Genomic DNA, 24570 nt, shown 5'->3' with positions numbered 1-24570 from the left:
TTCCTAAAATCATTGGGTACTTCCCCTTTTTCAAAAATCATGTTCATAATCTTCAGTAGCTTATTCCTAACCTCAGAGCCACCATATTTAAGGAACTCATTAATCATACTATCAGCACCTGGGGCCTTATTATTTTTTAATCCTTCTAGTACTGTCGCTAATTCTTCCTCACTAAACAAATCTTCCTTCACATCCAAGGTATCACAAACTTTTTCATTTTCATCTATATCTTTTCCTGCAACTGTATCTCGGTTTAGCACGTTCTCAAAATGTTCCACCCATCTTTCTTTAACTTTTTCCTTATCACTAATTGTGACCCCATTTCTATCTTTAACTGGGACTAGTCCGGATCGGCTACTCCCTTTCAATTTATTAACATGCCAGTATAATATTTTACTATTATGCCGTCTAGCCGCATCTTCCATATCCTCAGCAATTTTATCCATCTCCTCCACTTCACATCTCCTTAGTTCATATGTTAATGCTTTCTCCACTTTCTTTACATTCCTTTTGTTTTCATACGACCTATCGCTTAGATAATTCTTATACAAACCCCTTCTACTCTCTATTAAACCTAAAGCTTTTTCACTAATATTCCTAGTTGCTGTCTTAGCACTCTTCCCTAGGACACCATCAGCAACTTCACAAATTGTTTTTCTGAAATTATTCCATCCATCTTCCACATTGTCAAATTTTAAACCCTCAAGTTTAGTACTCAACTGTTCCTGGAATTTTTTTCTCAAATTTTCATCCTGAAGTCTACCAACATCATAACTTCCCGGGAGGGAGTTACTCTTCCGAAATTTCAGCTTTACATTAACCTTAGACACTACTAGATGGTGATCTTTACTTTTAACATCAATAACGGCACTCCTATACACCCTAGTATCTTGTATTGATCCTGCTAGTCTTCTGTTTACAATAACATAATCAATAAGGTTTGCTGTCTTACCATCACGTGAATACCATGTCAACTTATGGGCCATTTTGTGACCAAACACCGTATTGGTTATAACTAGGTTGTTATACCTACAAAATTGCAAAAGCCTATAGCCATTACTGTTTTCTTTTCCTACACCAAAATTACCTAGGCTAGGATACCATCTATCCCTATTTCTACCAACCTGGGCATTAAAATCTCCTAGCAAAAACACCATATTTCTACCTGGTACCCTGTCTATTTGCTCCTGTAACTGTAAGTAAAATTCATCTGAGTCACTAGTATCTCCATCAGTTGGTTCAATGGGGGCATATACTACTATAACTGATACCCTAAACTTTTTAGTCATAAAATGAGCAATTAGTATTCTATTATTAATACCTTCCCAGCCTAAACAAGACTTAGCAGCTTCCTTATTCATCATGAGCCCTACTCCCTGTCTATGTACCCCATCCTTCCTTCCTGAGTAAACAAATTCTATGTCACCTAATTTCATGCTTCCTACCCCTGGGATATGAGTTTCTGAAACTCCTAATAAATCCAGTTCAAACCGTCTGAATTCGTCAGTCAAAATGTCGATGCGATAGTCATTTTTTAACGTCGTAACATTCCAAGTTCCAATTTTCATGTTCTTTAAATCTTTGAAATTATTTTGGCCTCAAGAAAAGCAGTGATCCCGGATACCAGTGCAGGATGGGGACCAACATATCTTCTCAAGTCTACACCGAAGCGCTTAAGCCGGCTTAGAACCGGACAGCAAGAAGTCCCTGGGACCTCCAGTAAGTTGGAGGCTTTGTGCAATCCTGGGCCCATCTTGGTCACAACATGGTTTTCAGCACTTGGCGATGCTCTTCTATCAACAAGAGTCGAAATCCTGCACAGACAGTCCCAAGCCTATTACCTCCGACTCATTATATATTCATGCCTACAAATATTAAGCTACTACGGGGAGGCAGCCCATAGTAGATAAATTAGCTAGGAAGAGGTTTTTCAGCCCGAAAACGCCCATCAAAACAAACCAAGCCCAGAAAATTATCCAATAATCAGAATCCCGTACGAGTGCTGTGTTGTTTAACAATCTAATTAAAACCCTAAATTTAATGATTTTAATACTATTTTGACCTATCAACTATATATACCATTAAATTAATCATTAAAATCGTATTTAGAAAACAATACATTTTTCAATAGCCTTTTAAGTAAAATTGCATTACAAATATTTTACATAACTGCCCATAGTCACAAATAGGAAGGTGGTCTGCTAATAGTACTGAATTTATCTGCCGGACATTGACATAGAGCGAGGTAAGAGCTTAGAATGATAGAAAGATGGAATGCTAATTGGCTTTCCATCTTTTGGAAAGATCGAAAAACACTTTCCTTTTCAAATTCCCCATTTGATTGTATGTCTTTTACAATGAAAGACCGAAGTCTGGTAAATGTCGACATTCACCGGTGAATGTCAGAAATTCGTTTTTTCTCAGATTGGATTAAATCAGCTTTGTCAGTCTTATGCAAGGTTTGATGGTAAAAGTTAAGACAGGTTGGGTTTGGTTAAAGTAGGTTATAAATAATAGAATGGATTAAAAACCCAACCTCACAATCAATGCTGGGATAAAACTGAAAAAGCTGACCAAATCCAGGTAGAAAAACAGCAACTTCGGAAATTCGCCGGTGAATGTCGAAATTCTTCAATTTCGGTCTTTCACAGAAATATGTCTGACTAAAACGATGTTTTACACGAAAGCAAAAAACTGAAAACACTAAGCAGAACGAAAGCAGACACGAAAGCAGAAAACTGAAACTGACTAAAACGATGTTTTACACGAAAGCAGAAAACTGAAAGTATTTGTTTTTCCATTCCTATTGAAGAACAGTTGTTTTTGAAATCAGGAAATTTAATCTTGTTTTCAAAATGCAAAAAAGAAAATTTTGATGTCAAAACCTGAAAATTTCATCTATTTTTGCATTTTAGAAAGGGAGATTAGAAAAGGACGATAAAAAAAGGAACTCTCAATAATCTTAGAACCGAAACAAGTTTGAAGAATGTAGATTTGACTAATATTCTAGTATATTTCTTTATTTAGTACGGGTTATGACCAGCCCTTTGACAAAAGCCTAATATAACGTCTTAACGCCTTTTGAATTATGCTTGCACCAATAGGAGGGGGTTTTATGGTATTTAATTTAGTTTTTTCTAACTCTAAAAGATCTCAGCGATCGAGGTTTTGTATGTCAATCGATTGAACGTTTTATATGTCGATCTGGTTTATATCCGGGTTATATTTGGTCCGCGTGGCGTATAAATTTATCAGATAGGCTAATTTAGTTATACCAGTCCTATCGGGTCACCAATTAACCTTTAAAAGGGCGGTGAACGTAGTCTACAATCCTTATTTCTGAATACATAAGCACGACTAAATTGGACCAAAAGTAGCCGAAAATGGGTTAAGAGTCGTAAAAACTAGAAACCTGAAATGCCAAATTTGAACCAGAATTTTTTTTTTTTTGGGGGGGGGGGGTAAATAAACGTAGTTTTTGTTACGTTCTTTAATTACGCAATCGTCAAGTTTGCAACCCTGTTTAATGTCAGAAAGACGAATTGAAATCTCAAAGCCTGCTTATCAGAAAATATGATCAAAAAATATGCAATAAATATAATTTATATTTAATATTTATATAGATTAAGCGTACAACAGGACAAAGTGAAAACGTAATTGGAGGGAAACATTGTTTGCAAACACAACAACCATTTCTTAGGCATTTGGTCATGATTGTGTCCAAAGTAGCTAAAAGTAGTGATACAAATTTTTTCGTCGTAATGTCACAGATAATATTTCATTGTTAGCACATGACGGACCTTACGGTTATCAGAGATTATCTAACATGCATATTAAGAAATTAATAAACAAACCATCACCAAATGATATCATCCTAATGCAGTAAAATCAGTTTTAATTTCAATTCGAGCAGTTTTGGGCTCAATCAGTTTTAAAATTCACTTTGTTTCAGAATATTTTTCGTCACGCAAATAGCGGGCTCTCCCCTCAAATTTTGACTGTCTTCCAAGTTATGCATTATTTTGCGCTTGTTCCTGCAACTTCTTGGGTGATGGGAAGTTGCTAAAATCGCAGCTTTTTTAGGAATTGATGAAATTTTAGCAGAAATAGTAAAATCTTAGTATAATTAGTAAAATCCTGAGGAATTTTGACTTAGTAAACTTCTCTATCAGATTATCATTACTGCTTTTTCATCATTTTCTAAATTAATTAATTGGGTTATTTTTTTTGAGTACATACGCCAGCAACAATGACCAGAGGCTAAAGCTTTTAAAAGACCAAACAAAATATTAACAAAAAAACTTAATTAGGATGAGGAAAAAAGAGGGAGAAAAAAAAAGAACAAAGCTTGACCCGCCTAGGCTCAGACACCCAAACTATACAAACAAAATCAAATTATCCATAAAACTACAATACCAGCCACAACCCCACCCTAGAAAATAACAACTTGGACGGCTGAGAACAACGTAGAAAATTCGTGAACTTCAAACAATGCAAATTTGACAACTTGTTGAATTTTGCTAGAACATTACAGGACCTTAACTGGTAAGTCATCCCAAAATAGAGGACCAACAAGTATAAATCTAAAACTTGATTGACGCCACTTTTGGAAGGGTAAGGGTAACACCATTCACGAATTGGTGCTTTAAGGGCACGGTGCTACGAGGAAATATGAAAACGTCTACCCAAAATATGTAAAAGGAAATGAGGACAATAAAAAGCCAGTGAAAAAATTGAAAAATTATCCAAATATTTCGGTCAAGACCTCCGCTTGACCGTCCTCAGTGCAGATTAAAACTGATAAAAATATTAAAAAAAACCTTAAAGTACAACACAAAACTAAAATAGGATGACCCTGTCTGAGGAATGGTGAAAGGGTAACACCATTACTCAGGAAGGGTCATCCTGTTTTTGTTATAAAAATGTAGTTTTTTTTTTTTTTTTCTTTTTTTTTTTTTTTTTTTAGGTGTAAAGATCATGGAAGCGTGTTAAATTTTATTATTTCAGGGGTGATTGGGTCGTAACAATGGTCATAGATGGTCGGGTGAGGGCCCATTCGAACAAAATTAAAATTCCTAGCGCCCTTTATAAGCGACCAAAAAGATTGGAGGGTCACTAGCCGCCCTCCTATCCCTCTTTTTTCCAAAACCATCTGATGAAAGTTTTAGGATAGCCATTTTGTTCAAAATGTTAAAAGGTTCTTCTAGGGACGGCGTGACTCCTTATAGCCCCTAGTAAATGGGCTGTAGGCTATGAAATTTGCTCATTGTTTACATATAGAACATGTTATTTTTCGGGGACGCACCGACATTTTTTTTTTGGGGGGGAGTGACTTTAGCAGGGGTATTTTCCATGGGTACGGAGCTTTCTGGGGTTGAATTTCTAGGGGAAATTTCACATGGGGAATTTGCCACTATTTGTACACGGATTCCTTTATTTGTCTTAATTTTTCTTTGGCGACTCAATTCTATATTTGGAGATGCTCTGGGGGAATTGTCCCGGGGAAATTTTCAGCGGGGTTGGAATCGTCTGAAGATTTTGCCATGAGGGAAGAAATTTCCCATAGGGAATTTTCTGCGGGAGATATTCTCCATGGTTTAATTTTCCGCGGGAAAAGCTATCTATTGGGGGGGGGGGGTTTCCAGTATAAATTTTTCACGGAGGGGGAGATTTCCGGCATAATTTTAAGAATGATCTGAAACTAAATAAGAAACAAGTCTTTTCTCAGATGATAGTAGGCTTAAGAGAATTTTTCCGGTGGAATTTCGAGGAGCAACATTAAGAATTAAAACAAATTGTAAATCATTCCGTGTATCAAGGGAGCTGCCTCTTTTCAATACGTTGCTCTTTACGCTAAAGCTCGACTTTTTGTCAAAATTTTATAAGAATGACTCATGAAACACAAGGGCCATTTAATTAAAATTTAGAAACTTTTTAAAGTACGAAAAAATTCATCGTGAAGAGCGAGGTATTGACGAGAGGTAGCTACCCTTATACACAGAATACTATTCATTTCAAGTTTAAATGCTGCTTCTTATTTTCAGTGAAAAAAAAAACTTCTTTTTTTCTGCATTTGATTTAGTCTAACACGTGGAGTACGTACGTAATTACTTAAACCAATATGTCTTTCAGTTTATAACTAAAATGAGAAAAATCGTATAAAGTTTTTAACTGAGAAAATGAACATAGATAATTTATGTTTATGCATATAGGGATGAAAATCTGGGTATTTGTTTTTATATCCGACAGCCTTTATCAAAGGAAACAAATAATAAAAGAGAAAGAAAAAAAGGGCAAGAAAGGATGAATGTTTTTTTTCATTTTCTGGTCTGGCAGAAGTGCAGCAGATCAGCAATAAAATTACCAAAGTTTATTCTATTTTCACCTTTAGTGAGCAAGTCAAAACTTATTTGGCATTGAGTTTCCCGAATTCCCAAATATACCAGCCTAACTATTACTAACCAGCTATAACTAAACTATTTTGAATAGAATTTAACCTGTAATCTCCCTTATTTCTATTTGGAATAATATTTATGGTTTTGTTGATAATTTTCTCTTTTCCATAATTTTTGTATATATATATATATATATATATATATATATATATATATATATATATATATATATATATATATATATATATATATATATGTATATATTTCATTATTTATAGTTATTTTCTTGTAGGGCTGTGCTTTAACTATTTCATCTAGTTTTTCGAATTCATTTTCATTCCTGTCATCTTTCATGGGGGATCGTGTTCCAGCATTTGTCCGGGATGGATTACCGATTATTCTTGTATTATTAAGCATTATACAATGGGGTGGAGGATATATATATATATATATATATATATATATATATATATATATATATATATATATATATATATATATATATGTATATATATATATATATATATATATATACTAGCTGTTGGGGTGGCGCTTCGCGCCACCCCAACACCAAGTTGGTGGGGGCGCTTCGCGCCCCCCCCCCAAGCCCCCCCGCGCGCGTAAGTCGTTACGCGCCATATTAGTTACGCGCCATTGTAGTTGTGTCCCTATGTCCCACCTGTGATATATATATATATATATATATATATATATATATATATATATATATATATATATATATATATATATATATATATATATATATATATATATGTTTTTAACTACGTAAAACTTGCGAATATACAACATTCTTTGCTGTCCCATTGTCTGTGCATATAAATAGATTTTCAGGTTTACCGACTCTTGAACATGCAACATATAATGGTCCATGGGAAAACAATCCGTATTCAGATCTATACCTCATGATTCTAATGATTGCCCTTGAGCTTTGTTGATGGTGATTGCTAATCGACCATTCCCTGAGTCGCCATCGTCATTTATATATCCCCCTGTGCACCCCGGCGTCCCCTTTGTAGTTATGTCCCTGTGTCCCGGTCGTCATTTATATTCCCTGTGTCCCGGTCGTCATTTGTATCCCGGTGTCCCGGTCTGTATATACATTCGTTTTTTAGTTTTGTTTTTCTCCTTTATTTTTTTCCTTTTTTCTTTTTTTTCTTTTTTAGTTTATTTAGATTTTTAGATTTTTTAGTTTTTTTATTAGTTTTTAGTTTTTTTGTAGTTTTTACCATTTTTTTAGTTTTTTTAGTTTTTTTTTTTACTTATGTCCTGGTCGTCATTATATATATTTATTCATATTTTTTAGTTTTCTTTTTCTCTTTTATTTTTCAGTTTTTTCCTTTTTTTTAGTTTTTTTCTTTTTTAGTTTTTAGTTTTTTTTAGTTTTTTACCTTTTTTTAGTTTTTTTTTTAGTTTTTTTAGTTTTTTAGCTTTTTTATTTTTTTATTAGTTTTTATTTTTTTTGTAGTTTTTGCCTTTTTTTATTTTTTTCAGTTTTTTTTTAGTTATTAGATTTTTACCTTTTTTTTAGTTTTTTTTAGTTTTTCAGCTTTTTTAGTTTTTTTTTTCTTTTTAGTTTTTTTTGTAGTTTTTACCTTTTTTAGTTTTTTTCTTCTTTTGTATTAGTGTGAAATAATTCAGACGTCATATGCGGACAAACATGACGTCACCTGATCCACAGATCCACACACAGACAACTTATTTTTATATATATAGATATATATTTAACTACGTAAAACTTGCGAATATACAACATTCTTCGCTGTCCTATTGTCTGTCCATATAAATAGATTGTCAGGTTTACCAACTCTTGAACATGCAACATAATAATTGTCCATGGGAAAACAATTCGTATTCATATCTATACCGCATTTTTCTAACGATTGCCCTTGAGCTTTGTTGATGGTGATTGCTAATCGAACATTCCCTGTGTCCCCGTCGTCATCTATATATCCCCCTGTGCCCCCGGCGTCCCCGTTGGAGTTGTATCCCTGTGTCCAGGTCGTCATTTATATTCCCTGTGTCCCGGTCGTCATTTGTGTCCCGGTATCCCAGTCTGTAATTTCTCTTAGAGTGTCCTGGTCGTCATTTATATAGATATATAGATACAGTTTCATTTCAGTTTTTTTTCTTTTATAGTTTTTTCTTTTCTTATTTTTTTCTTTTTTAGTTTTTCTTTTTTAAGTTTCTTCTTTTTATTGATAATAAACCTCAAAATTTTGGGTATCTGTTTTAAGGTTTTCGAATTACCTTAATCTTTTGTCAAAATATATTGAAACATTTGCGGAATTCCCAGTTTTTTTAGTTTTTTCTTTTTTTTTAGCTGTTTAGGTTTTTTTTAGTTTTTTTTTCTTTTTAGTTTTTTACCTTTTTATTTTTTTTTACATTTTTCCTTTTTAAGTTTTTTTCTTTTTTTAATTTTTTATTTAGTTTTTTTTTAGTTTTTTCTTTTTAGTTTTGTTTTTAGTTTTTTACCATTTTTGTTTTTTCGAATTACTTTAACCTATTGTCAAAATATTTCGAAATATTTATGCAATTTCCAGTTTTTACATTCTAGTTTGTTTTCTTTTATATATATAGAAGATATAATCTGGCGTAATGGACAGACAACTTATTTTTATATATATTGTCAAAATATATTGAAATATTTGTGCAATTCCCAGTTTGTTTAGTTTTTTCTTTTTTTTTAGTTTTTTAGCTTTTTTAGTTTTTTTTAGTGTTTTATCTTTTTTATTTTTTTATGTTTTTTCTTTTTGGGTTTTTTCTTTTTTTTATTTTTTCAATTTTTAATTTTTTTTTTAGTTTTTTCTTTTTAGTTTTTTTTTAGTTTTTTACCATTTTTCTTTTTTCGAATTACCTTAATCTAGTTTTTACCTTTTTTAGTTTTTTTTAGTTTTTTAGATGAAAATTTTTTTTAGTTTTTTCCTTTTTTTCTTTTTAGTTTTTTATTGGTTTTTACCTTTATTTTAGCTTATTTTTCAGTTTTTTCCTTTTTTTTAGTTTTTTTTTATTTTTTATTTTTTTAGTTTTTTACCTTTTTTTAGTTTTTTTAGTTTTTTTAGTTTTTTAGCTTTTTTACTTTTTTTATTAGTTTTTAGTTTTTTTTGTAGTTTTTGCCTTTTTTTAGTTTTTTCAGTTTTTTTTTTAGTTTTTTATTGGTTTTTACCTTTATTTTAGCTTATTTTTCAGTTTTTTCCTTTTTTTTAGTTTTTTTTTAGTTTTTAGTTTTTTTAGTTTTTTACCTTTTTTTAGTTTTTTTAGTTTTTTTAGTTTTTTAGCTTTTTTATTTTTTGTATTAGTTTTTAGTTTTTTTTGTAGTTTTTTCCTTTTTTTAAGTTTTTTTAGTTTTTTCCTTTTTTTTAGTTTTTTTTTATTTTTTATTTTTTTTTAGTTTTTTACCTTTTTTTAGTTTTTTTAGTTTTTTTTAGTTTTTTAGCTTTTTTACTTTTTTTATTAGTTTTTAGTTTTTTTTTGTAGTTTTTGCCTTTTTTTAGTTTTTTCAGTTTTTTTTTTAGTTTTTTATTGGTTTTTACCTTTATTTTAGCTTATTTTTCAGTTTTTTCCTTTTTTTTTAGTTTTTTTAGTTTTTAGTTTTTTAGTTTTTTACCTTTTTTTTTAGTTTTTTTAGTTTTTTTAGTTTTTTAGCTTTTTTATTTTTTTTATTAGTTTTTAGTTTTTTTTGTAGTTTTTGCCTTTTTTTAGTTTTTTTAGTTTTTTAGCTTTTTTATTAGTTTTTAGTTTTTTTTGTAGTTTTTGCCTTTTTTTAGTTTTTTTTAGTTTTTTAGCTTTTTTATTTTTTTTATTAGTTTTTAGTTTTTTTTGTAGTTTTTGCCTTTTTTTAGTTTTTTCAGTTTTGACGTCACCTGATCCAGTTTTTTCAGGTGACGTCACCTGATCCACACATCCACAGACAGACAGACAACTTATTTTTATATATATAGATATATATATATATATATATATGCTGGTTTACATGATTTTTTTAATCAGCTTCTTACTTTCTTGCTTTTTGTTCTCAAACGACCATGGAAAATGCTGAGAATTTATCTGAGGTAGCGTTGGTGGCCCTCTGGGCAGAAACATGTATGCACAGAACGAGAAGGGACAAGCGTATAAAAACGCCAACTAAAACCAGAAGTCACTATCTGTTCCCTAACTTATTAGCTATGATTCTATATTTACAATCGTCTTCAATTAAATTTGTGGTATGTTTTTAATTAGCTGTGATAACATACCTAGAGGATTATTTTGTTACAAATAGCTTCTGACAAATTGCGCCTAAATATGGATAGTTCGTTCTTATTTAAATTCGAGCCGCAAATTGTGCACCCTAATTTGGGCATGATTCTTTTGCCTAAATTGATCCTGTCTGAATTTTTTGACATGATATCTCCTTGTAATCTGACTAAATGTGTTGCCTAAATATAAATCATCCGCTTAATTTGGAATGACGCACATTTCATTTTTTGCATAACACGAAGGTATTAAATGACGGCATTTCCACCACAAATTTTCTCTTGAATTTATATTAGATTTTTTTTTCATTTACGTATTTTTTGTTCGTTACAGTGACTTTCCATGTAGGTTATTGCAGTTGTGGCATCATTTAGGTTGCGATTGGTCTTCCTAATTTTGATGAGTTGGCGGTGCCTGAAGCCACCATTGTTGGCCGTATAGTTTGACATGTACTATTAGTTATAATAATAAATTGTGAATTAAATGAGACAGTCACCCACGCAAAAGTGATTTCCCTCGCGCCTGAGCCCTAAAAAAACTATTTTTTTTTTACAAATGCTCATTCAATTTCGAATGTTTTCGGAATTTTTACATTCTTTCCAGTTTCCGTGACTTTGCTTCCTCTTTTAAAACTTGCAGTGGTGTGAATTCATGAAAATGTAGGGAGATGCAAGGACTTACCTCTGTCCTAATTCTTTCTTTTTAATAAAGATATTTAAAAAAGTTTTTCAAAATATATTAGGAGGAGGGCTATTTGTTAAATTTAAAATACTGAAAAAATTAATTTTCTAAAAATCTAAGGGGTAAATTAGCCTCCTTGCACTCCCCCCCAATTCAAGCCCCTGAAAACTCAGCCCCTTCAAAAAATAATCCGTGTGTATGCATGGTTTGGGAGATTTGAATGTCTTTTTTGTGATTCCTTTACTGAAAGTCTTATATGTGATTTTGCATTGTTGTGTGGGTTATTTCCAGTTCTCTCTCTCTCTCTCTCTCCTTTTCTTCCTCTCTACCTCTCTCTCTCTCTCTCTCTCTCTCTCTTTCGGTTTCATCTTCGATTACAGGCTAGGCATCCTATAATATAACAATTTAATTGAGTTCGAAATCGCAAATTAATCCTTTTTAACCATTTTTAGTCGTCACGTTTGTGCTGAAGAACAAGTAATCACTAAGCCTGTAAGAATCACCGAGTCTTACTGCAAACCAATATATAAGTCATTTACTCAACGTTGTTCAGATGGACTATGCACTGCATTTCGAGTGCAGTACGAAACGCTGTATAGAACAGTTGTGAAAAGCCAAACAGCTGTTGAAAAACGACTTCTCTGCTGCCCAGGATGGAGCAGGCCAAAACATAATGCTTTTGTCTGCACTCATGGTAAGTCCAACTACATCATTCTACGTATTCTTCTCAGAAATTTGATGAGGAATCTTCAAATGCGACAAATTGTGCAGTTTCAGCAGCGATGTAGAGTTGAATGATAATTGGTTTAATATAGTTCAGTTCAGTTCAGTTCACTTTATTTATTTATTATTTAACTAATATCCTAGTACCCACCCTAAGAAAGATGCAAAAAAGTACTTGCGACTGGGCACTTCCTAATAAAAAGAAAAGTCAGAAATATAAATATTAAAACGTCTTAATAAAGAGTCATAGTTGTAAAGAATAAGCTTTTTTTTTATAATTATTTGGGTCTAAAGAATGACAAATTCTTTAATTTCATCAAAGATAAATTCAAGATGATATTTTTTTTTCTGAACTCTAGAAAAAATATTTAAGAAACTTGTTCAAAATATTTGAAATAGACACATATTTTCACAGCTAAAATCTTACCAAAATAAAATATATTTTTGTTTTCCTCATAAAATTATTGAAAAAAAGGCTGTTAGAAACCTTAGCTCTGAAGGATCGAAAAGCTTCGATTCAGGATATCAATCCAAAAAAAATAGGATAAGAAAGGAAATTACTTGATATATTAAGGTACCTATTTGGGTGGAGTTTTGGAGGGTATTAAAATCTCATAAGCACTACTATCCACAGCTCCCACATAGTTCATCTATATTTTATTGGTTTGAAATGCATACATCCTCCCCACGGACATGACACTCCAAAATGAAAACCTGCGTAGGCTGCGTATTGTCTTTATCTAAAACTTGGAATCGTAACCTTTCTTAAAGCAAAAAAACCTTTCATTATATTATTTCATCGTTTTTGGCGTGATTCATGCAACAGCTACTTTTAATGCTCTGACTGTGGCATTTTTATTTCCTCGAATACAAAAAGTCCAAACAGTGGCCGATATTTGCTATAATTTTTTAAAAAAGAAACGCAGACAAAGAACGTTTTAAAAGTTTCTAATAAAATTTTTAATCCATCTTAAAAGTTTTCTAATCCTAACTCACTGATTAAGTTTTCTTTTCCTTTCTTTAGAAAAATTTGTGGTACCTTCATTTACTTAATTATGTATAGCGTGTATAAATAAATTAGATATATTAAAATACAACAGACGTCCAATGATGACTAAGTAAAACCCACTAGGCACGAAACTCGCCAGGCATGAGAATAGAAAAGCTTTCCAATATAAACGTTGGTCCCCATATTTTTGGACTTTCCCCCCCTCATTGGTAGATGTGATATATTTAACGTGAAAATTAGAAGCTATCATTCCTTATTTCTTTTATCATCATTCTTTTTATTCCTATATTTCTCCGTGGACTTAGGGCCAAATTTCCTGAATTATTTAAAGAAAGATCAGAAATAAAACAAAAAAAAATTATTTTTTCTAGTGAAAGTAAGGAGCAGTATTAAAGCTTAAATCGAACAGAAATTATCACGTATATGGAGGGGGTTGCAACTCTTTACGCTAGATTTTGAATTCTGTCCCAATTCTTTAAGAACAACTTCTAAAAAACAAGGGTCGTTCAATTGGAACAATAAGAAGCTTTAGTAAAAAAAAAAACTTTAGTGTAAAAAACGAGGTGTTGAGGAGGTGGCAACCCCCCTTCATATACGTAATTTCTGTTAGTTTTAAGTTTTAATGTTGCTCCTTATTTTCAGTTGAAGAAATTTGTTTTTTTATTTAATAAAGTGTAAAATCTATGGTAAATTGATGCTATACTACTACTACTAAAAACTCACCGAAGCACCAAGCCACCTGAGGTCAACACAGGTACGTAGGCTCCTTCTCCATCCCAATCTATTCAAAGTCTCCCTCTTTACACTCACCCAGGAAGTTCCCATTTCCTTTAAACCTTTCTTAACGACATTTTCCCACCCCAAACGTGGACGAGCTGCTTTGCGTTTCACCCTAGACGGTTGGCTGAAAAAGACAATCTTTAGCAATGTATCATCTTTCATTCACATAACGTTCTTTTTGTGTTAAGTTCCCAGTACTGAAATAATTGTCAACTTTTTGCTAAGCTCTGCTCTAAGGTAGGATATGTAGGAGTATGTAGGAATATGTAGGATATGTAGGAGTAAACATCTATAAGAAGTTAGATTGGACGTACAATGCATGTACGTCTGATGGTCTCTTGTTTGAGCAAATGCATGGTTCACAATTTTGGGAAAATGTCCCAAAAGCATGAATAAGTCAGACACGATTTTTAGGCGTCACAGCGACAATAGATCTATAAATTTAAATGCGTGGTACAGCTAATATGTGTGCCTAGCATACCCTTGAGTAGAAACAAACATAGATGGGGGAAGAAAAAAGCATAGAAATTTTGTACGAAGCTTTCTTAATTTACAGAATAATAAAATATCTGATCGTTCATTTTAACTGAAGAAAAGAAGTTAATTGATTCAACATTTGTCTGATTAAGAAAAAAAAAATTAGATTTAAAAACCATAACTTGTTATATTTGAAAAATCAACCTGAGTGCATATAGTCTCTTTTGGTTTGGTTCAAAATCCCTAAGAACCTGCCATGATAGTTGCAAAGTTACAACGTAATTTCCAACGGATAAGACTTAATAAAGCTTTTAACTCTATTTCTATGCAAGTCCTTATATTCATATACACGCTTATCACATCAGCTCTGATATTTTCATAAATGTGTGCAGACATTCTATCCGTGGTTTTGCAAATTAAAAATATATTAATTCTCTTGTTGGCATTCGAATTTGATTGACTGCTCTTCGACGGCGAAGTGTCTACTAAGAAAATACCAAAAAACACGATTTTTCATTTACTGGGATTAGCTCTCTTAATTTAGGTACATGTCTGAAAATCATTTACTATATTTCAGGCAATATAAGCTTTTAGGACTGTATTTTCGTTGGCATTGTTTTAGTTATTTATGAGGGTTCTGTTATTTAAGAGCCCACTTGTAAAATGGTGGGCAATAGAGAGTTTATGGATGATGGCAATCTTTGTGGAGTATTCCCCCACTGAGCTAGCCACAAAGGCTTTATTTTTTATCAGCGAAACTCAATCAGAGAAAAATTCATTTTGCCTTTGAAAGTGTTGCAACTCAAAACCTGCCATAGTTTTTTGCATGCTTAATTTTTCTTAGATATGAACAAATAAGGTTTTAAAAAGGCAGAATTATTTATATCTTCAGAAATTACCCTTCTTTTTAGTCTTGTCGCTCGGCATTAGTAAAATCGAAAAGCTACTTAACGTGGTTTGACAAAAAATCTCTCCGGAAATGAGGAGCCATGTAATTGGCTATCAAAAATAAGTCATAGAGATAAACCATTGGGACTAAAGTACACTTTTGAACAAAACGAGATATTCATATAAAAAGGATTTACTAGGAGAACTCACCTTGAAAATCAAGAAATGATAATCTTATAACTAATTTTGATATTGCAGGCCTCCTTCTCTTCTAGTAAATATTTGGACGGGTGTAATTTTTCAGGGATGATTTCGTTATCGAAGCATTGTATACGAATATGAAATGAAATAAGGGGGTTGAATGACGAAACAGCAGCATCACTCACACTCTAAGACGCCTTGAATTAAAATAGTAATAAAACTGCAAGTAAAGAACGCCTTTGTTGATAGAAACCAAAAGCCGAAAGAAGGAAGATAAATAAAAAACGTATAGGCTACTGAATATAAATAAAAACGATTTTATGCAGATTCCAAACATGCTAAACTTACTAATTATAAAGTTGATTATCATTGTTTTCAGAAAACGGAAATTCGTGTAATTTGAGTAATAGGAACTAAAGTCCCTAATAAAGGGATATGACGTTGATAGAAATTATGCTGCGAAATTCAACATGTGTGTGTCACTATGACACCTGAAGTCACTATGTACAAAAGAGGAAATTTTAGTTGTCCGCCTGGTGAAGTACGATTACGCAAATGACCATCCATAGTCCTTGGTGGTAGTTTAAGAAAAATGATCTAGTCCTGCCTATAGTAAAGAGCCATAAGGTTTCAATGTTCTATTTTTTCTCCAGGAGCCACTTCATGTAGAAAGAATAGTAACATAAATTTCCAAAGGGGCTCAATCGATTGGAAGTTGAAAGCTCTAGTGTTATTTTTATAAGAGTCAAAAGTTATGAGAGGACTATGGCAACTAAAATTTCCTCTTTTGTACTCTCACGTCCTTTTTAGCTCCCCCGCCAAAAGCATCTCATGAAGATTTTGACATAGTTACTTTTTTTCAAATAATCTTAAGGTCGAATAAGTATGCCTCTAGGGATGACAAAACCCTCCACAACCCATGGAAAAAGGGTTGTAAGTTATGGATGTTGCCCAGTATTGACATATAAGGTTTTACTGGGAAAACAGGGCATGTTCAATCCGGGGTCTCCAAAAAGGTGACACTCTACTAACGTGAAAGTTTCGGCAAATGTGAAAATGTTGAGGGAGATGTCGAGCACAATCAAAGCTTACTGCGTGCATGCTGGTTGTCAAAACAACGTATTAGTAATACGTCTAAGGAATAGCTGAAGAGGATTAATTTGAAACTTTAGGGCATGCCGAGGGGGCTGTTGGAGTGACCAAGAACAATCAGTCCGCTCTTTACTTTTTTAGATACCCCCCCCCCTAAACACTGATTGGATTTTGAAAAAGTAATTTTGTTAAAAATAGCTAAAGCGCTTAATAACTTTACCTCTAGGGTTACAAAGCCCCCTCCGCAGCTCCTAGGGCAAGGATTGTAAATTTTGTAGTTTACCAACTGTTAACATTCAGGCATAATCATTGGGGAACGGAAAATGTTTGAACCTGGGTGTCTCCAAAAAGACTAAGGGTATTAAAGTGAAACTTCAGAGAGCTTTAAGAGAGACGTTACCTTAAACCATAAGACACTATGTGCATCAAGTTTATTAGAAATAATGTATCTGCAATATCTTAGGTGCGGCTAAGGGAATGAACGTGAAACTTTCAAGATCACTATTACTATTACTATAGACTGTGACTAAGTGTGACTACTTGCAACTATGACTACTAGCAAGTTCTGCTACGACTACTTGTGACTACTTCTGACAGTGACTGCTGGTGACCGTTGGTTCAAATACTTGCTAAGACTTACGACTGCTTCTACTTGCGAGCACTTTCAGGAATCTTTTTCTTGAGGAACCGATCTTAAGAAAAAATCCAGTTTTAGTACAAACAAATTTCAACTTGGTTTTTATCCTAAACTTCTCCTGAAGTCGGTCAGACATTAGAGGAATTTTGTAATAGTCCAAGGATCCTATGCTCTAAAAATTCTCCCACTGATAAAATGTTTAAAATTGAAGGGAAAATCATGCAGGGACATATAATTAGGGTTTCAAAACTTTAGAACGGAGCTATCTCATAGCCTATGCTGAATTTTATGTGTTTTTTTTTGTTTTGTTTTTTTAATTTACTTATTCTTATGATCATTTATGACAGAAAATTTGGCAAAAATTTGGGTAAAGATGAAATGGGTATCTTGAACTTGCTCACAATTTGGTAGTTAAAAGATGGCAAAATCTTTGTAAAAAGCAAAAATGCAACATTTTTATGAATTATTAAGTAAAACAGTCTGTACTTTCATCTACAATATTTGCAAAATTTTCACTATTTGACCATTTAATTAGGTCATAAAAGAAAAAATAAATTAAATGAAAAACCATTTGAAAACAAAGGACGTTTTGATGGTAAATGAATATGCAAAAAGTCTAGCCCTCAATCAAATAAATGTTTACACAGCAATGTATTATTGTTACTATTGTTGCTGTTATTACATTATTATACTTAGAAACCAGTATTCATATAAATATTTTTTTTTCTTTCTCTTAGTCACCCCCCCCCTTTTTTTTCTCTTTTTTGATGAGTCCAGTCGATTCATTGTTTCTATTTGTTGATTGTTTAATTATTCTTTAGTTAAGTTTTTGCCCTAGCCAAGCCTTTTTTATGCTTTCCTGGCAGATTATGTACAGTAATTATGTGTTTTTTGGTTAAATATATATGATTGGATTGAATTGAGCAACAATTTTAGATAGCATTGATAGATAATGGCCATTAAAGCAAAGCTTAGAAGAGACTGTGGAAGCGTATGAAACTGGTATGTAGCATTTGTTGTGTTTTGCTAAGAGATGACGAGTGCGAGGAATCATGTTTCCAATAGGAATGCCAAGATAAATGATTTGGTCAGATGGGTGGATCTTTGAATTTTCAAGTACAATTTCACCAGGAAGTGGGCCTTTTCAGTTAAAAAGGACTGTGTCTAATTTTTCAGTATTGAATTCAAGTCTAGATTTTAAGTATTCTGTTTGTAGTTTCTTAATGTTGCAGAAATTTTGTCCAGAATGTCAAAGATGTCATCAGCTTATATGACAAAGGAGATATTGATGCCAGAAATAAGACAAGACATGTGACACTGATATTGAATTACGGTGAAATAATCATTAGAATAACAAGGTGAGGATAACGACACAATGCCTTTCTCCTGTCTTAACTGGTGCAGCTCTATCCCGTGGCCTTTCTTTCATCTTTCTTAAGAGGGATTTTATGTCGGACTTGTAGCTTAGGACGTACAAATCTTTAAGACCTGATGATAGTCGGATTTGCTCCTTTTTTAGCAGCTCATGAAAGTATGTGAGGGTGAATCAAGAAATCAAAGGCGTGGGGAACATCAAGATTTGCCAAAGCGAACTACCTTCAAAAGAAGCATCAAGCAGAGCATTAACAACAACCGCAAGATCGTTTGCACATTCAATGCCATGTTGAAAACCAAATTGATGTTGAGGCGTGAAAAAAAAAAATTTCAAGCTCTTTTATGAACAATAGTACATAATTCTTGCATAAACTCGTTAATACAGCTATGGGTCTGAAAGATGTACATTGATTGGAAGTTGTTTTTTTTTTCCTTTTTTTGGAATAGCAGAAAGATTTCCCACGCAAAATTTTGACAGAACCAAACCATAGGTAAGAAGATCATCTGCACTAGTAGCGTAAGATGCTCTAAGAGTGAAGCACCGGCATATTTGATATGTGGAGCGTGAATTCCATTCGTACCTCATGACAACTTTCATTCAATGCGCATGAGAGCGTCAGCAACAGACGTTACAGATACTATTTAATCAGAGTGAAGAAAACACCCCAAAATTGGTCAAACTCTTTAATATATTTGTGTTCAAGCTAGGCGTTTGGTGAAGAGAATTCGCCTCATAGAAAGGATACCGATCAGATAAAGGAATATAGGCAGTGGAGAGGGAAGTTTTGGGGATCCTTGGACGGTCCGACGACCAAAGGAAATGAGGGTTATTTTTTATTTTCTGTGCTGTCTGTTCTGTGATTTGCTTGCGGTGATTCTCACGTTTCTTAGCAAACTTATTTTTTTGTGATGTGGATGGAATTAACCGGACCAGACCGTTGTCGGCCACATTCAATCCATAGATGTAGCAAATTAATGTGAAGTTAGGGTGTCCTGCCACTTAGGAATTTTTCTTAGATGCAGACGCTTCTATGGAACAGCACAAGATTCTGAATATTGTTAAACGCAGCCCCAAAAATTAATCAGTCATGATAATTCGGTAATTATTCTCATAAGATTGTCTCTCCACACAGCTCGAACCAAAGCGATTCCTAGGGTTGGTAGCACCCGGGTCAAAATTAATTACCCAGCTCAAACCCACCGAACTATATTGCAAGGTGATACTCTTATTATAGGTTAGGAACTATACTCCTTTGTTAAATACTGCGAAACCTAGATTGCTTCAATGAGGTTGGAATTTACTGACAAAAACTTACTGGTTTAATAACGTTCATAAAATATTTAATACAAGACATGTGTGTTCACTTTGAACTCCGAATCAATGCTGGAAGGGGGTATAATTGTGTTTCAGCTAATATTTTCGTCGATGCGTTTAAAATGTTTTGTCAGGTTCAAGCTTGATGCAATAATTTGATAAGGATTTTGTAGTTAATAATAAAAATTTAAAAAAAAAAATGAAAAAATTTCATTCTGAGAAAGTAGTTAAAAATATATGGTTTGATGAGAATAACTCAATAAATGATTTGTAATAAATATTGCTATTGAAAATAATAAGTTAATAAGTTCAGCAACAAATAATAGTTGTTATTTATGGAAAGCAGGTTAATCCTGGAGGACTTTAATTCTGATTTCAGGAGTCAGCTGAGAATTTATATGCTATTACCTTGTGCAGAGAAATGTGGATCCTGGTGATTGTGATTACGTTTTATGGGACTTATTAACTAAAATTTCCTTGAGAAAAACTCACTGAAAAAAATATTCCTATACTTTGTAATAGGAATGGAGTGATCTCAATATAAGTTTTAACAAGTTGAAGGAGGGCTAATTGGTGTCATGTTTCCAACTGGACAGATTTAATATCCAAAGGATTCCCATATGCTGGGACACAAGGAGATAAAAGGACAACAAGTGACACATTTTAAAAATTTAGGACAAAAAGGCATACGTTTTATAAATTAATGGTACAGAACGAAATAATTTACTACTAGATATATATTTCGGTAAAGAAAAAACGTCACTTTTTACAAAATTAATGTCTTTTCCTGATATTTTATTTTTGGGCTTCCAAGGTTTGCCAAAGATGTCGTAAGTAAATGATTTTCTCTAAAGTAAGGGATGTACATGTTTATATGAGCTTTGTGCCATATATTATGAATTAGTAGTACTGGTATGTCTTCTTTTTTCTTGGCTCTTTTTTCTTCATCGCTAGTGGGACACTGGAACATCATAGAGAGCTGTTGAAGATTTTATTCGGAAGAAAATTGCTGTATATAAGCCCTTTTGTTAGTAACAAAACATAGTGTTAAAAATACGAAGAGAAAAGAGAGGGAGAGAGACTCCGATGTTGCAACTCTGTCTTTTATTAATTCACTCTTAATTTTAATTGCAGCAATATGTCAAGAACCTTGTCAAAACGGAGCCACCTGCGTAAAGCCAGAAATTTGTCTTTGTTCCCCTGGTTTTACAGGGAGAAGGTGTGAAAAGGGTAAGTTTATAAAATGTCCATAAGCATTGCTGTATTTTCTTGAGAGTGCATTTCAGTGCCGATGTTCTTATTTGCTCAAGTATGCTAAATTTCCCTCGATGTAACATAACAAGTATAAAAACAAATGCATGCTTAGCTATGTTTTAGCTGAAAAAATTTAATAACTAAAAGTAACAACATAAGCCATATGTGCCTAAACATAAACGGAAGGATACAGTTGCCACCCATATGATAATAGTTGTAGTCCCTTATGAAAGTCCTTTTTCAAAAGTTGTTTACTATTTTAAAATTCATCAGACTTTGAGATCTTAGATCTTACTATCTGTTTCTGATAGCCACTGTAATTTTTATGTCATTATTGCATTTAACTGCCGAGGACAAGTAGTCTTAAGCCACGGTCACACTAGGCTGTTGAGCAGTCACTTCTAACTAGCTGCTGTTAATATTGCCAGTCTTCAGCCTAGTCTGATCCATAAAAAGCAGCTGGGTAATGCAAGCAGGCTAGGGTTCATTAGTTGTAATCAAAATTTAAACATGTTTAACTTTTCAGTTCTGGCTAGCCTCTCCTGGCAGTCACGTGATATCCTCGCTTGCACCAGCCAGCTTATGTGAACTTTTGATGCTCACAAGCGGCTGGTTGATTCAGATGCGTCTAGTTGGTTTTATGCAGTGTTATTTACTTTCATTATGGTGCATTTTCTAATACAGCAAATATAACAAATATTCGCATAAGTTGATGGATCATGCAATTTTAGATCCTTAAAAAGTCTTGCTGATACCCCTAAATAGTTTCCTCTTAACATCCTGGATTTAACCGGTCATCACTTTTGTTCCGTTTCAACATCTTTTCACGCAACTTTCTTACTCCAACAATTAAAACATCTCTAAACATCACAACTCACAAAAACAGATGATTTATTCGACGCACACATCCGATGTTTTCAAGTCATCAACAGCAGCTGTACTAGCAGCCAATTGCTTACAATATAAACTGTTCCGATCCGGTGGCTGATGTCAATTGGCACTAGCTGAGGGCTTATACCAATGGACACTGGCACGGGGAATGGGTGATGGCAATTGGCACAGGCACTGGCTGATGGCTGACGGTAATTGGCACTGGCTAGTAGCTGCTGCTAAGGAGCCTAGTATAACCGCGGTAACTCTTAGTTACTCCCATGTAGCTTTGCTCTACCTTCGTATGCGCATCTATAACGTACCATCTGTTGTCTGCATTGCTTTAGAGTAAATTTCTAGCGTTAGTAGCAGTGGCGACAATAAAGTATAGATTAAAGCGATGGAAACTTATATTGCAATTTTTCTATGCGATTATATTAACTTTTCAGTACATGCATGATGTTTAATATCTCAATAAGCTATTTACTCTGACAAAAATTAGCTGAAATCCAAAAATTAGCCTGAAATAACTAGATTGAATAACTTCAAAAATTCAAAACGTTTGAACCATTTTCTCCTGAAATAGGATCATGAAAAGACTGAGAAACAGAGAAACAGAAGGAATTCTTCTGAAAAATTTTGCGACTCAAATCAGATAGTACCAAGTGAAAAATAACTTGTCAGCGTTTTCACTTTTGTGAATATTGTGAATATTGATTAAGAAACAGAGAAACAGAAGGAATTCTTCTGAAAAATTTTGCGACTCAAATCAGATCGTTCTGTTTAGTGGTTTAAGATTTTGCACAGGAGCACCAAGTGGAAAACAACTTTTCAGCGTTTTCACTAGCATAAAATTTCCAAAACCAAAAAGCTTTTTAAAGAGAGCCTATTTATCCCTCCAGAAATAAGAGATAGTGTGACACGCTTACAAGCATTTATTTTCACTTACTAACCCCCCAAATGTGCTCAATACAGGCCTATATAACCGTTTCCTCTATCCTTGGAAACTTTTCAATTTTTGGATCATTCATGTAAGCATGTGAAACATGTTTATTTGAGAACATCACATGAGCCATATTGGGAAAAAAATTTTTCATTGCATGTAAATCTTCTAAGCATTTGATTTAGATTCTGTTTTTTGATTTTTTGCCCTGGCCTGAAAAATAATCTAGATTTATAATTATTACCTAATCACCGGCCTCAAGGCAAATAATCCATCTTCACAAATGTCTTTAATGTTCTAATGTTCTAAGCCATCGTAACAGGGACCTCCATCCAATGGCGTAATTTCGTCCAAATTTTGGAGGGAGCAAAGCTGATGGCAATTTTCCCAAATCAAGGGAAAATAACAGTGAAAACTGAAAAATAATCCATATATTACCATAAAGGCAAAGATATACTAAAGAAAACGGACCTGTTTCCCAGGATGCTTGAATTATGCAGACTTATCTTAATTTTGACGAGACATTTTGCAGAAACTAAATTTCAGCAAATTTCACTAAATTTCAGGGGGGGGCAAACTGAGTTCTGAGGGGGGAAACTTGGGCCTGGAGAAGGAAATTGCCCCGCTGTGCCATAGCTAATGACCCCCTTATCGGCATCTATATTCTTACATCCTTCAAGGCAGTAAGTAGATGAGGGTCTGTTTCGGAACCCAATTATCGCCAACGATAATTAATTATTTGGTCTTATTTTAGGTCAAAGATGACGGATAGTATGAAGTTATAGGCAATCTGTGTCACTACAAGTGTGAAACGGCCTACAGTATTAACCCCTTTATGTATTATAAACATTTTAATTATTAGATTTTTGTCCCATTTAAGCCTACAAGCAATAACAGACTATCTGATTATTATAATGATTATTATAATTGAGTTTTCAAACACATCTGTTTTAAGTTCCTATAATATTTCATTTGCAGTAAATGTTGCCACTACCCTACAAGAAAAAGACGATAGTGGCAAGATTTAACTATTTACCATTCAAAAAACGAAGGGAGCGTTCTACACGTGAGAGTTCTAAATATTAACAGAAAACAAAAAATTTAAAGAAATTCTTTTTAAAATAAAAAAAAACTGCTCCTACATCATCTTTTCTTGTTGGCTAAGATTTTATTGTTATTATTTTGAGACTCACGTAATGTATAAAAACTATTGGACAGAGATAAGTTGTGCTTAAAGCCAAAAAAGGTCATATACACAAAAAAGCTAAAAATTTTACACACCTTATTCAGAAATCTCCACTCTAACACTTAAAATATTTTATTTTAATTAAAAAATTAATGTTTCCATCTAATAAACACATGTTTCACATACCACATTTAATTAATTTCACATTTAATTAATTGTGCAGATGTACTTTCTAAAATATCTAGAAGTAGCAAATCACTTTAATCTATTTGAGAGCTTTAAGGTCCTGCGGACCTTTAGTGCTCTTGAATCGATGTCTCCCAGTTGAACCTCTGCTGCTTCTTCTCCCATTACCTGTGAAGTTTTTGTTTGAAAGCTTGGATGCAAAGAGTTCTGACTGTAGAGTCCTTCAATTCATTCCAGTGGTTTACAACTCTTCTTGAGAAGTACATTTTGTGGATTCTTGATCTGGAGCTTAATTTTTGTAGCTT

At 33.2% G+C, this 24570-nt stretch overlaps 1 protein-coding gene across 1 annotated transcript in view; it reads left to right on the top strand.

Moving 5' to 3' along the window:
- The window catches only part of LOC136035212 (epidermal growth factor-like protein 8), a 65108-nt gene that overhangs the window by 26541 nt on the left and 13997 nt on the right, over positions 1-24570 (top strand). The window contains exons 4-5 of the mRNA XM_065716824.1: positions 11783-12024; positions 20961-21056. Of these exons, the coding sequence (XP_065572896.1) occupies positions 11783-12024; positions 20961-21056 (338 nt within the window). The remainder of the gene's footprint in view (positions 1-11782; positions 12025-20960; positions 21057-24570) is intronic.

Source organism: Artemia franciscana, chromosome 14, assembly GCF_032884065.1.
Source record: "Artemia franciscana chromosome 14, ASM3288406v1, whole genome shotgun sequence".
NCBI classification, from domain to species: Eukaryota; Metazoa; Arthropoda; class Branchiopoda; order Anostraca; family Artemiidae; genus Artemia; species Artemia franciscana.
This window is presented reverse-complemented; position numbering and strand designations above follow the sequence as displayed.